This window comes from Ornithodoros turicata, chromosome 2, assembly GCF_037126465.1.
Source record: "Ornithodoros turicata isolate Travis chromosome 2, ASM3712646v1, whole genome shotgun sequence".
Lineage (NCBI taxonomy): Eukaryota > Metazoa > Arthropoda > Arachnida > Ixodida > Argasidae > Ornithodoros > Ornithodoros turicata.
In genome coordinates, this window is record NC_088202.1 from 101,939,996 (window position 1) to 101,953,378 (window position 13,383).

The 13,383-nt window shown below is 43.0% G+C and overlaps 1 protein-coding gene and 1 long non-coding RNA gene across 3 annotated transcripts in view; one reads left to right on the forward strand and one right to left on the reverse strand.

The window, feature by feature from the left end:
- The window catches only part of LOC135385859 (uncharacterized), a 132,220-nt gene that overhangs the window by 95,393 nt on the left and 23,444 nt on the right, over positions 1 to 13,383 (forward strand). The gene's annotated exons all lie outside the window — the stretch shown is intronic.
- Positions 1 to 13,383, reverse strand: part of LOC135385858 (doublesex- and mab-3-related transcription factor 1-like) — a 75,320-nt gene that overhangs the window by 53,628 nt on the left and 8,309 nt on the right. The window contains exons 2-3 of one of the 2 annotated variants that reach the window (XM_064615431.1): positions 2,978 to 3,068; positions 2,098 to 2,873 (exon numbers count right to left, since the gene is read on the reverse strand). The exons of the other annotated variant lie outside the window; for it this stretch is intronic. Of the exons in view, the coding sequence (XP_064471501.1) occupies positions 2,783 to 2,873; positions 2,978 to 3,068 (182 nt within the window). The 3' untranslated portion in view covers positions 2,098 to 2,782. Of the gene's footprint in view, positions 1 to 2,097; positions 2,874 to 2,977; positions 3,069 to 13,383 lie in introns of those variants that run through there. 2 annotated transcript variants of the gene reach the window in all.

Below are 13,383 nucleotides of genomic sequence, written 5' to 3' on the forward strand. Positions count from 1 at the left end.
AGTTGCGAAATCTTTGTTTCATTTGAAGGGTGACTGTCCCATGAGTGGTCTCCGAAAATTTTAGGTTGAGTACTGCCGAAAGAAAAAGCGTCGCCAGACCTCGAGAAAACAGCTGCTATCTAGGTATTGTTCATTGAAGTCATTACCTATGAGATGGAAAAACGGAGCATCCTGTGAACAGTACGAGTACGTCATCAAGACCGTAAAAAATGATTGGATTTGCCAGCATAAAAACCAGACTAACAATAAAAATGTATTATATTCCATGAATGTTACGATACGCGTATGTCATTTCAGGCATCTTATTGCAATGAAATATTATTGTAGTAAATTTACGCATCAGAAAATGTCCAGTGGTGGCAGAAAAATGTGTGCTTGTCATGGCGGGGCTATTGCTAGTTGAGTGATATATTATTGTTCAGCTTCGGCGTTCCGACGGCGAGCAATTGTCCGCACCCGTCCAAAAACACTTCCGTTGAATCAGGACCTCCCTGGTTAGGTTTGGTGCAGGGAAAATAAAATGGAGAATGTGGCGTTCACGAAGAGAGCCGGCTCCTCCGGTTCAATTAAATATCTAGTGAAGTAAAGAAAATGAGAGCTGAGGGGTGAAAATAAGAAGAAAATAGCAGTCACGTGTGACATACGTCACATTATTGTCAGAGTGACGTCACACCACACTACGCCCACCAGGTCAGTGTCTGTGAAAAACTGCGCACACTCTCTGCATATCTTGCTTTCATTTCGTTACACATTCTCCCTATAGGGCTCTTAGCATTTGCCATTACCTTCACATTATTGTCATCATCTCAGCCGATATGCCCATGAACGGAGAACCCGCTTCATGAAAGTTAATTAATGACGTTTTCTTTGCAAACAGTGGGAACTTGCTTCGAGTTCATTTTTTAGAGGTAACTGAAATGCACCTGTAACAAACAAAATATTTCGGACGAAATAAAACGCGATTCGATGAAACGTCCATTTTTCGACGAAATGCCGGCGTTCGACGAAATGTCACGGAACCGAAGACAGTACCGCGTGCAAAGAGTACTACCGAAGCTACCGAGCACTGAGGAATAGCTTCACCGTTTGTGCAAGCCAGCCCTTGTCGGTGGCAAAGGTGAGTGGGAAAAACCAGCTTGCGAACTTTCCTTGCTTGTACCAGACACAATTCATAACTGGTGGCTTTAGACAATTCCTGAGTTTTCCACCCAAGTAATGAGTAATGTCAGTACGTATTATCCGGCCAAAAAGCAATGACATTACATTACTTATCATTACTAACGCTGATACTTTGGTAGTTAGGTACGTATTTGGGTGAACGCGGAGCATCTTAATTATGGGCGTGTGGAAAGTTGCCCATAATCCCTCTCTCCATCATCCGGGCAATTCAGTGCCACAAGTCAATTACTGCCCTCTGTCAGCTTTAACGGGATGAGCTATTTGTTCGATTTAGGCTCTTAGGCTTATTACCTGGAAGACGTGCATCTTTCTGACTCACACAATTCCGGACAAAGTGGGTGATAATGAGAGCTCAATAAGTGAACTACATCTGGTTATAGTATTTTTCTGAAACGCATTTCTATTTACGCTCCTAAATACGTTACGTTCCAAAAGATCGTGCTGTAGTACCTTCAGAAAGGCGCGGGATAATATTTTCTTATAGGACATAATCGTAGTTCTAGACGCAGGAAGGAAAACACATTTTTATGTGGCCCTCGTCTCGTCTTGTTTTCTCGGCTTTCGTCCTGAGGAACTTCCCTTCATAGTTCCTTACCAGTTCGCTAGATTTTCTACCCTTCTACATATTTATGTCGTAATACTAACAGAAGGGCTCTGCATTAGCTGAGCAATGCTTGCAATACTAGTACTTGTACGGGAACCCAAGAAGAGAGACGCCGCGTTGTCAGCGCTTGTAAACTGCATAGTCAGCGGTGATATCGAAACTGTATTTTAGGATCGCGTGCCAGGCATGTGTCGTCGAGTTTCTTGTTCCAGTTTTAGTTTGTCGGTATTGTCAGTATTCCTTTCAAAACTTCTAGGGGCATATGCAGTTCGGGGAGAGAATTTTTTTAATCTTTCCATTTTTCCTTTTCATTTCTGCGGGATTCATTTATTTTGGTGTTCATTATGGGAGTAGCAGAATTCGTCGGGTGACGAATTCAATTTCTCCCCCTTTTTTTTACATTCAAACTCAAACTCAAACTCGAAAGCTAATAATGAGGCGTGTATTTACGCCCTGACACAACTGTGACTATACGTGACACCACAGCGGCAACGCCACCACGATACAGGAGGCCTGCTCATTTCCTCCTCTCCCTCCTTCTGTTAAGACTCAGAATTCGTCTGCATCTGCGGCTCACCGCTCGACGAATTCAAGAACCCGCAAATGAGTGCAGCCCACTTTTAACCTGCAGACCTAAATATTCAGACAAAAAGTTTTCCCATTTAGTACGCGGGTACGTTCAATTACAGCACGCAGATGACGGTGGTTCGTCTTCACGGCCACGACCGCTGAAAGCACGTTCGTCATTGGCTACGGCCGTTGAAAACACGATCCTCATTGGCTCTTAATTGTTACGTCATGGCGACGAGTAAGCAGGCTTTCTCTATCTAGGTGGTGTTGACAGTGGTCGGTCTGTGGTTAACTAATTTTGCTAGCAAATAGACCTCTATCGAAGAAACGTCGCCGTGACGTAATCATGACGTTGGTAGACATAGCGAAACCGAAACAGCGCAAGCGGAGAACACCACCGTTTCACAAAGCCGCGTTCCTTTTCTAAGGTCACAGGTGGCTTTTTGTATTAGCGGTACACACAAACGAGGTCACGTTTTTTAGTCGCTTTCGTGTCTTCATTCGCGTTGCCAGTCCCCCGCTGAAAGAAAAGAAGGCTTCGTCTCAAAAGTTGCATCGTCTGAAAGTAAATGTCGTAGTCCTGTGCGCAATGTCGTTTGTTAGTACGACTCAGTTTGCGCTTACTTTGCGTAGAGACACCACGTACGCTCCGGGAGAAACTCGTGTCCTTCAAGCTCCAGAAGATGAAAGAGCCCGTAGCCAGCTTTAGAAAGGGCTAGCGAAAAGATAGGGCTGCCGTTAGAACGCAGCAGAGCAAGGTCATACATAATATGTAATCATATATATCAATTATATCAATCAATTATATATCATAATAATATGTAAGGAATTACATAAAAATAGTACAATATGAGAAGCTACATTTTAACGTGGCTTTCGTGTGACTTACTGATTTTTTGCTGTAGTAGGTCCAGTCGACCAAGTTGGCGACGCTGTTGTACTATCTGACGTAATTTATTTGTAAACAGGGAGTGGCCTATAAAACATGTTTAGCGTTCTCTGCGATGAGTTTACGAGCAACATGCTGTTAAACTTCGGCGTCAACATAAACTGCTTGTCTGCTGTTTTACGGTACCTTCAATGTGCGCCAAAATTCCAGCGCACGGTGCACTATGTTTAAGATTGTATCTCATTACGGCCGAAGTCTCATTACGGCCGATGTCTCAATACGGCCGAAAGTCTCAAAACGGCCGATAATCCTTTAATCCCAAGTGTCTCATTACGGCCAAAGTCTCAATACGGCCGAAGGCAGTCTCATTACGGCCCAAGATGTCTCATAATGGCCAAATGTCAAAATGTGTATTGTAACCTGCATTGATATGCAATGTCGCAGCCAGGTATGGATATATATTCAGCAGGGTATAAGGCATGCACTGTGCCCTTAGGGCCCTTATCATATTTATACACACATATTGCGAGACAAACGGTATGTTATCATACCACAGCACAATGCAACATATTGTGTAATGTGTACTCCCACAAGGTAGTGTTGATGTTACTGTGAAGCAGGCTACTATGTGGAGTTAGCTACTTGTAAAGAGCTAGATGAATATTGGCTTTGTTGTGACGCTTTTGGAGCCATCCTACAGTCATTGGCCATGACAGAGCACCTATCTCAGTCGATGTCAGTTTATTTCCATTCGCCTTACAATGATACAATTCTTGCTTCTGGAATGAGTAAACCTGCAAGAAGCGATGAGCAACCATGAATAGATAGAATATTAAAAAAACAACAACAAGCATTTGTCTCTACATGGCTCGTTTTAATGTGCACAAGCTGCACACGTGTTGATACGTGTCTGCTATTTCATGCAAGGTTAACTTAAATATTCATTTAGACAAAAGAATGACAAGCCTTAAAAATGTGACTTCCAGGTAAACACAGAGCATGACCATGATATGAATATAGGTTCAGTAGTTCATTCCCTTAATGGAAACATGTGAATATCAAATAGTAATACATTACAATTCATGAAATGATGCATGCATAACTTTCCATTTCTGGTTTCTTTTTTATAAAAGTAGTGCACGAATTAATATTCGTGCACTACTACAAAATTTCTCACTTCATAACAGAACCTTATGATGATCTTAACAGCTCACCTCTTCGCCAGGACTCCCTGGGCAGCAACATCCTATTAGCCATGTTGTTGTTTTTCTTTTTCGGAATCCTTCGTGCAGCCACATACCATGCCTGGAATGGAAAACCAGCTATAAATAACAATGTATTTGAATGACTTCCTCTTGAAGTATTTATTCTAATCAGATATGCTTTGTGCCTACTATGGTGCGCGAAGGCACATAAGTACAACATTTGCAGACGTTCGACGTAAGCAGTTCTTGGAGATCAATTCAAGTACGCCGACTTGCGCTTTTATTTTTGAAGAGATACGACGACAAATTTTAACAAATGAAATATGGCTCACAATGATACGAGTAAATGCTGCTGTACGGTGATGCATTATCGGTATCTTATCGTCTTCGAATAAATTTGTTGTTCCTAAACGCGCAACCAACTAGAAACGGCGCAAACCTACGAACGGATACCGAGTTACATCTATTACAGGCACTTCAGCTGTTTTGATTAATTTAAATTACTCTTATGAGAATCCAACTATGTGTGGACAGCACACTACTAAGACAGGCAATCTACGAAAGCATTACTCACCAGAATTCCTGCTTGACTTGGTCTTGGTCAACACTGAGCGATATACGTTGGGGCTGTGGCGATTCATTCAACTCGATTTTTACCGGAACAACAGGCGCTGCTCGAAAGACAACGACGGAAAATAGAGAGCCGCTATAAAGTCCGCTAATTTGCACATTACAGCACTACAAAGCGATATATGAACACATCGTAAACAGCAACCACTCGCTCACACACACAAGAAACGAGGTACCCAACGTTGCTAGACACCATCCGAACTCCAAAGTGAGAGTAGCAAAACAACAAGATATCAAAACACGAAAGGAAGAGTATTGATCCCCCCCTCCTTCTATAGCATGCAAAACGTGATTTGCGCTGAGATGAACATATATGTTCATGACGCGAGTAATTTTCACTTTTCACTGATCCAAAGGAGGTCACGTGGGATTGCTCGACGCTTGCGAAATCAACAATGAAAATGGCGAAACGAAACTTGTGAATCGTGCATTTGCTCTTCATGGTAGCTGCCAAAAAATCGAATCAAACTTATGGGACACTGGATTACAGGTATGTTGGCATCTTTTTCATTCCTGCATATCATTACACTATACGTGAATACATGGTGTCATGTCATGGGTGTCATGTCTCACGATGCTGGGGAAGTAGTTGCATGGGGAGGTGTGCATGGTTCTAGACTTTTAATTTTTGATCGCGTAATCGAAATATCGGCACCTCTCGCATTGTGGCTTGCATGTGACCAACCAAGTGCTGTTCCCTTACTAGCGCTTCCTACAAACGACAAAACGAAACATGTGGGAATGTATATTTTTGATTACTCATATGTAACAAGAAAATGTATCGTTTTCAGGTTGCTGCCACTACTCCGTGTGCCCGCAATTGTCTTGCGTGTATAATTACACTAACGGCGTCGCCCACCACGGCGGAAGTGTTTTGCGTACACGCGTTTCAGCATGAAGCCTGCCGGTAACATCTGATGTTTACCCTTCGGATATTCTGAATTTACATATTGTAGCTTAGAGGAATTCCGAATGCCCAGAGTGACACACACTTTTAACATTGTGACATCAGTGCAGTGGCATAAGCTCTAATGTAGTGCCCCACGAAAATGAACAAGGGGTAGTGGTTTATCCAGAATCCCAAGCACGAGAAGGGTGTTGGAAAAAATTGTTGGAATAGTTACATCATTACAGCTTAATATATCATTACAGACGTATCTGAAGCTGAAATCGCAAGGGCACCCCCTGTAGGGGGTGCACAGGCAAAAAAGTTAGGGGGGGTCTGGATAAAGCACTGAGGAGGGGGACTCCTCCACCCCATGTCAAGCCTCATAGAACACCTCCTGAAATAGTTTCCTGGCTATGCAGCTGCATTATTATGACGTAATTGCCATTGTTGTCCATAATTCTTGAATATGTTTCGAATATATGAAAAAAAAAGTCTGCTTGACAGCATATGTCTTATAGTCATCATCAAACAAGAGCATATGTCATTTTGTTCAGTGGCTTATGTACTTTTTTGTAAATTTCAGGTGGACGTAAATTGTAGAAGGCAGCTAGTGGGGGAGAAGATCATGGTCATAGGTCATGTGACTCCTGGAGCTCCCAGTGGGCTCCCTGTGGAGTACTTTTCAGAACACACACACACACAGTTTGCTCACAGAACCAACGAGTAGGATGTTGCTTGAATACTGAGAGAAAATGGCGTAACACATACAAATATCGTGTGACACATATGACAATAAAAACATTTTTCACGAGGGATGCATGAAACACTGTCGCAATATTGTGTGCATGAACCATTGTGTGTGACACAAGCCGTGGGGGCACACCGCCTCGGACACATTTTGGGAAGCATAAAACACAGTATATACAGAGCTACTATGGTGGATGCTTCTTTTTTCTTTTTGGCCGTTATGAGACATCTTCGGCCGTAATGAGGCTACCTTCGGCCGTATTGAGACTTTGGCCGTAACGAGACACTTGGGGATTAAAGGATTTTCGGCCGTAATGAGACTTTCGGCCGTAATGAGACTTCGGCCGTAATGAGACTCGGGCCGTAATGAGATGTTACCATGTTTAACGCGCATCGCGGGGGACGATGTACGTAAGCAAACATACTCTCTGAACCGGAATAGTCTCATACTCTAATACTACCAACGACAACAACAACAACAAATAAGTGATGACGATGTAGTCTGATTGTGTAGTCTGTGTGTAGAAATTGTGTGATACTACCAGTACGAGAACTACCTGTGTATTCTTGTAAAGACAAGTGAAGAAACCACGGATCCAACTACCATAACTTTTGCAAAAGGAAAATCCATTGACCCTAAATAGAGTAGTGCAGGGGAAAAACATCAAGGTTAGGGGAAAAGATGATGGATAGGTGAACGCAGAAAGAAATGGAAAAAGAGAAATTAAGAACAATAGAAAGTAAAGGAACAGGGTGTTGTCTCTTTTCATCTCGTTGTCTCTTGCGCTTTGATGTGCAGTAAGGAGCAATCAGTCTTTAGCGTGGGTTCTTCGACGATCTCCCGTGTTGTCAGCAGGACGGGCGACGGGAATCGTACTTGTAAACTAGTTACACGTACATAATAGCAAATATATATATATATATATAAAACGAGACGAAACGCAGAGAAATTGTTGGTGTGGAAATGATGAACGGACTGAACAAAGAAATTTTATTTTATATGATGGTAAGGAAGAGGGGGAGGAACAGTCTCAATAATTTAATGCGAAATACATAAACAAGACTCTGTTCCGCAGTCTTGCATTAATTACGGTGAAAACAAGCATCTTGAATTTTAGGCAGTAAGCAAGATAAAAGGGATTGGCGTTTAGCCATTAATTGTCATTCATTGTTCTTATTGTAGTTAGCCATTTTTGTTTTCTAAGTGATCTGGAGTAGCCGGCTCTCGTAATGAGTGCCTCTTTCTCCGTTTTCTTCTTCCCTCTTTCAACTCAACTCAGCATTAAAGTCAGATGTATAGTGTAGACATCAACTCGTTTGTATACTCTGGTGTCCCTAAGAGCAAACATGTGGCTTCTCAACAGTCCTAGCTTAACAACAACAGTTAATGCTGTTGCTGTTAAATTAATGCTGATTAAAAGGGAAATTCGCCACATGAGGTGCGGCCCACTACCCCAAGGTATAATGAGCGGAATGAGATGTGTCCTGATGATGAGACGATTAACGACGCTGAAAAGGGATCGACAGTCAGTGGAGTCTGTGAGACAATATTAGGGGCTGCGAGAACATCAACAGAACGCTAGGCAAAAACACACACACAAAACAATCGTTCAACGAAAGATGGACATCTTAAACAAAGTATTCTCACTGTTTATCCTCGGGGCGGCACGCGACAACCAAAGCTGCTTGGCAGCCACTGTCCTCCCAAACAATGGAAGCTTGCACGCGTTGGGAGCACATAGTTAGCAGGAAACAATGGGACAGCAGATCCGGAGCGCAAATGCTGGACACAAGGATCCCTGAAAACAAGGGCGACACCGAGTGAAGCCTGTCTATTTGATAACATTCATGCGCGATTCTCATGTTCCTAGGAGCCTTGTTCCTCTTCTGTGGTCGCCGTCGCGATTGGGGTTGCCACCTTTCACGATGAAAAATACCGGCCGAGTGAGTGAGACCAAGGGAAAGAGGAGGAACAGTTAATTGACGGGCGAGGGAAACTGAGATTGATACGTAGGAGAGAGGGAGAATAGGAGAGGTGAAAGAGAAGAGCATCAGGAAAGAAAACATTCATGCAACAGCGTGGACAAAAAAAAAAATTAAACAATTTGTTCCAAAAACAAGACTTGGAAAGAGAGAGAGAGAGTACCATAGGACAGCGAAGTTGGGCCCGCTCCAAGTTCCTTCGATGGGCTCACGGAATTTGACGAAAGTTATCCGTGAAACGCTAGTAGTATGGGCAAAACGTTGCCGGTATTGCCTTTCAACTAGCAGCAGGCCGTCACAGAACCATCACAGAAGGGCCATTCCACGCCACATGATCCAAACATGCCGCTCGACCATCACCGGTATATATATACGTATATATTTTTTTTTATGTTGTGCAGCTAGAAGACTTTGAGGGAAGAGTATTTCCGAAGGTCTCTATTCAAAATATTTATTTTTGAAATATTTTTTTAATATGTGAAAGTGGTCGAAAGGTTGCTCCCAGTGAGAAAAGTGTATCCTTACATTTTCGCGAGTAATTGGTTCGCGCTTAACTGTATAACGTTCCAAAGGCGATTTTTATGGCATTGGAAGATGCGACACTCTACCCTGTACATCTCATGCGACGTAGGTTTCTCCCTCTTCCTCTAATAGGACGCGCAAAGGAAGCGATTTTCACTTTGTTTGTAGCTTTTTACCGCCATCAGTTCAGAATGAACCGGTAAAATGAGCACGGTATCAAGCTGTATGATGTTCCAGGAGTACATAACAAAAAAAAAAAAAAGAATTCTTTAGCAGTAGAGCTAGTATAGTCTAGAGCAGTATCTCTAGCGCTAGCGACGCTTGAAAACGAAAGTTTCGCAATGTTGGCAATTTTCGAACCGGGTTTTCGGAATGTGGCGGTCCAGATAAAAATAGCAACGTTTTGTGATTGGATGGGAGAATGTTTCCACTATGGGCTCCTATGAAACTAGAAGAGTACTATTTTGTTCTGGGCCCGTGATTGGCACGTAAAGTTAAGTCTACAATCAATGCGTGACATAAAGTACTAAAACGCGCAGGAGGAAAGCACACAGTACTGGCTTGGGAAGGCGGACTCTCCTAACTGTCCAGTCTGTGGCTCAATCGAAGACGTCGAACATATTATAGTTACGTGCCCAAGATACTCCGAGTGTCGTGACAGACTTGTAGCTGCGTTAGGCCGGGTTGACAATCGACCCTTCGGAGTGCAGAAGGTACTGGGCCCATGGCCAATGAGCACTCAACTGCCAGCTTTGCGAGCCGTTACACAGTTTTTAAGGGACACCAAGCTGTTAGATGGGCTATGACCTGTCTGTGGCGTTCGTCGCCGCTTCGCGACATCTCCAGTGGGTGATGGTGGATGTGTCTGGAATTCCTTTCCTTAGGTGATCTGGGGTAGCCGGCCCTCGTGATGAGGGCTACAATCCCCATTTTTTTCTTTCTTTCAATCAATCAATCAATCAATCAAAGCACACAGTTGTGTTACATTCATGCAATCAACTTCAAGAGCCGGTCTTTCTAAAATTTTCTTTTGGTTACTCCTTTGTACGGTTTTAGTTTGTAAAAGTGCTTTTAACACTGGGGTCATTCCACACCAAATGATCCAAACACAGTGCTCGATTATAACCAGTATTTCTTTAAAACATGCGCAGGTAGAGGGTTTCGAGGGAAGAGTAGTTTCGAAGGTGTCTGTTCAAATCTGCAGGGTGTCATAGTTAAATCCCCGGGCTAAATAATTCGCGAACCGGTGCACAAATCGAGGAACTTTCTTTTTTACAAGTATCTGTCCGATACCGCCTACAACCTGCGCGCCGTGTGAATCAGTGGGAGCCGCTTATTATTTAAATAAAAATTCAAATGAGTTTTGTGGAAAAAAAAAAACATAACTACTAAAGCAGGGCGCCGTCGGCAGTAAAATGGATGCTACAACTTTTGGGACCTTCAGTGGACACCTTTTAGACAAAAATCTGCCACCGAAGTGGGTCATTTGTTGCAGTAATTAATTGGTTTCGGTTTACATATTTTTGTCGTGGCTGGTCGCGGTGAAGCGCAAAAGGACGCTCTTTCACTCTCATGTCCACCAATGAATTACGTCCTTTGCAGTTCGCCGCTACCAGCCGCGAGAAAAACATGTAAACTGAAACCAATTAATTACTGCAACAAATGACCCGCTTCGGTGGCAGATTTTTGTCTAAAAGGTGTCCACTCCAGGTCCCAAAGGGGATAGAACCCATTTTAATGCCGACGGCGCCCTGCTTTAGAAGTTATGTTTTTTCTCATTTGAATTTTTATTTAAATAATGAGCGCTCCCACTCATTGACACCGTGCGCTAGTTGTAGGCCGTATCGGACTGATACTTGTAAAACAGAAAGTTTATCGATTGGTGCACCCGTTCGCGAATTATTTAGCCTGAGGATTTAACTGAGACGCCCAGTATATTTTCTTCAATACTTGAAAGTGCTCATCTTTTTCATCGTCATCCCACTCATATGTTAACACACATGCGCTGAAGTACGCTACCGCAATTGCTGCGGTGAATCACCTCATCCCATCGTCATTCACGTAGTTGTCGTTGTTGTTGTACCTTACATTTTTGCGATCAATTGGTTCGTGCTTAATTCTATAACCTTCGAAATGTGATTTTTAAGTCATTAGAACATGCGACGCTCTCGCGCGTATGTACCCTCGTGGAGGGTCAAATCCTCACACCAAGAGACCTCCATATGTGGGCTAGAGAACGTCTTAATATTGAGACCTGAGGTTTCGAATGAAGATGTTGCTCTTGAACGCAGGATTCTGACTGACAGGCACAAACACGGCATTGCTGTACCTGGCACAGTGAAGTTCCACAACTTCGAATCGATTTCTGTGACAACAGTTGCACCGAGACGAACAACTTTTTACTGTAAATGAAGAAGGAGGGAAGTCACCGAAAACGTTAGGCAGCTGTAGGACTCGAACCCATATCCTCTGGATTTAGCTTCCTTCTTCGTTCATTGTTCTTAGGCACTTGAGGCTTTGTGTGTTTGTCCTTCTTCTGTGTTCCAGCCTCAGAACATCAATTTCCATCGTGATCGTTTCCTGTGCATTTCCTTTTCATGTGCTCAGGGTCCACGTGGTATGGAGCAGCCGGCTTCCACGATGGTGGCGCCAATTTCTCCATGTTTTTATTCTTTTTACTCACTCACTCTATTGGGAACGAAACGTTGCAGATATCCAAGAATATGTGAGATGGTTTCCGCCTTACGCTCGTCTCCTCTCTACCCTATGATATGCCTGCGTACCTGTGTGCTGTGTGTTGTGTTTTTGCCTAGCGTTCTGTTGATGTTGTCTCACTGACTCTGCTTACTATCGACCAATATTCAGCGTCGTTCATCATCTCATCATCAGGACACATCTCATCATGTCCATTGTACCTTGGGGTAGTGGGCCTCACCTCGTGTGCCAAATTTCCCCATTCATCATAATTAATTTTTCTGTTGTTGTTGTTGTTACGCTCGTCTGTCCTGCTGTTACCTTTCTACAAAGCGAAAACTTGCCATAAACTAGTCGCATACTTGCAGTGTGAAGAGAGTTTTGACAAAATAAAACCGAACAAAGAAGCGACGAGGAAATAATGAACATTCGAGAAATCCCAGCGTTGGAGGTTGATTGCATGAATGTTCCATAACGTGTGGCATTTCCTGGGACGGGTTTCATACTTTATACCACGCATTGGTTGTGGTATTCTTCAGGTGCCAACATCGGTCTCAAAAAAAAAATGTTTTCTCGCACAAGCCAAATAGTACTTTTCTATAGTTTCTTAGGAACATATAGTGGAAGCATATTCTATAATCGAATCACAGAATGCTGCTACTTTTATCTAGACCGCCACTTTCGTTTTCAAGTGTCGCTAGCACGGGAGGTACTGCTCAGAGAAAAACGAAACTGTTTTTATGTACATCTCAGACACCATACAGCATTGCGTTTATTTTACCGGTGAATTCTAAAATGAAGGAGGTAAAAAATTATAAACACATGAAAATTGTGTCCTTGCGTCCCGCGTAACCTTTCGAGCACCTTCAAATACTCGAGAAAATATACTGAACAGAGATCTTCGAAACTACTGTTCCCTCGCACTCTTCTACCCGCACAGTTGACAAAAAAAAAAAAAGGAAAGAAAGAAAAGAAAGAAGAAAAGAAAAAGAAAGAAAGAAAGATATCGGTAATGGTCGAGCGGCATATTTGGATCATTTGGCGTGGAATGACCCAGGTGTGAGTGTTGACTGGGATCAGAAATTTATTTACATCACATAAGCATAGTACAGGGAAAATTGGTTTTACTGCTGTGGAGACTGGCACATTATGCCTATGGAAAAAATGTTTAGCGTCTGTCTCTCGACTTCTTCAACGTACTCCGAAAGGAGACAGGGACAGGCAGGTCAAGCTGTCTTGTGACTGCAGTGCGACGTATGTTCCCAGCAAGTTAACGAAGCATGTACGCCTACCCAATAGAAAATGACCCAATTTCCTCAACAGCAATATTGTTCCCCATTGCCATCGTTGTCATCTTCCTCAGCGAGGCTGGTCATTGCTAAAGGTCACTGGCATGCTCCTGTCGTTTAGAAGGCATTATATAGGACTTATTTCAATCGAGTAAAAACTTTACAAAGTAGCGTTTACATTT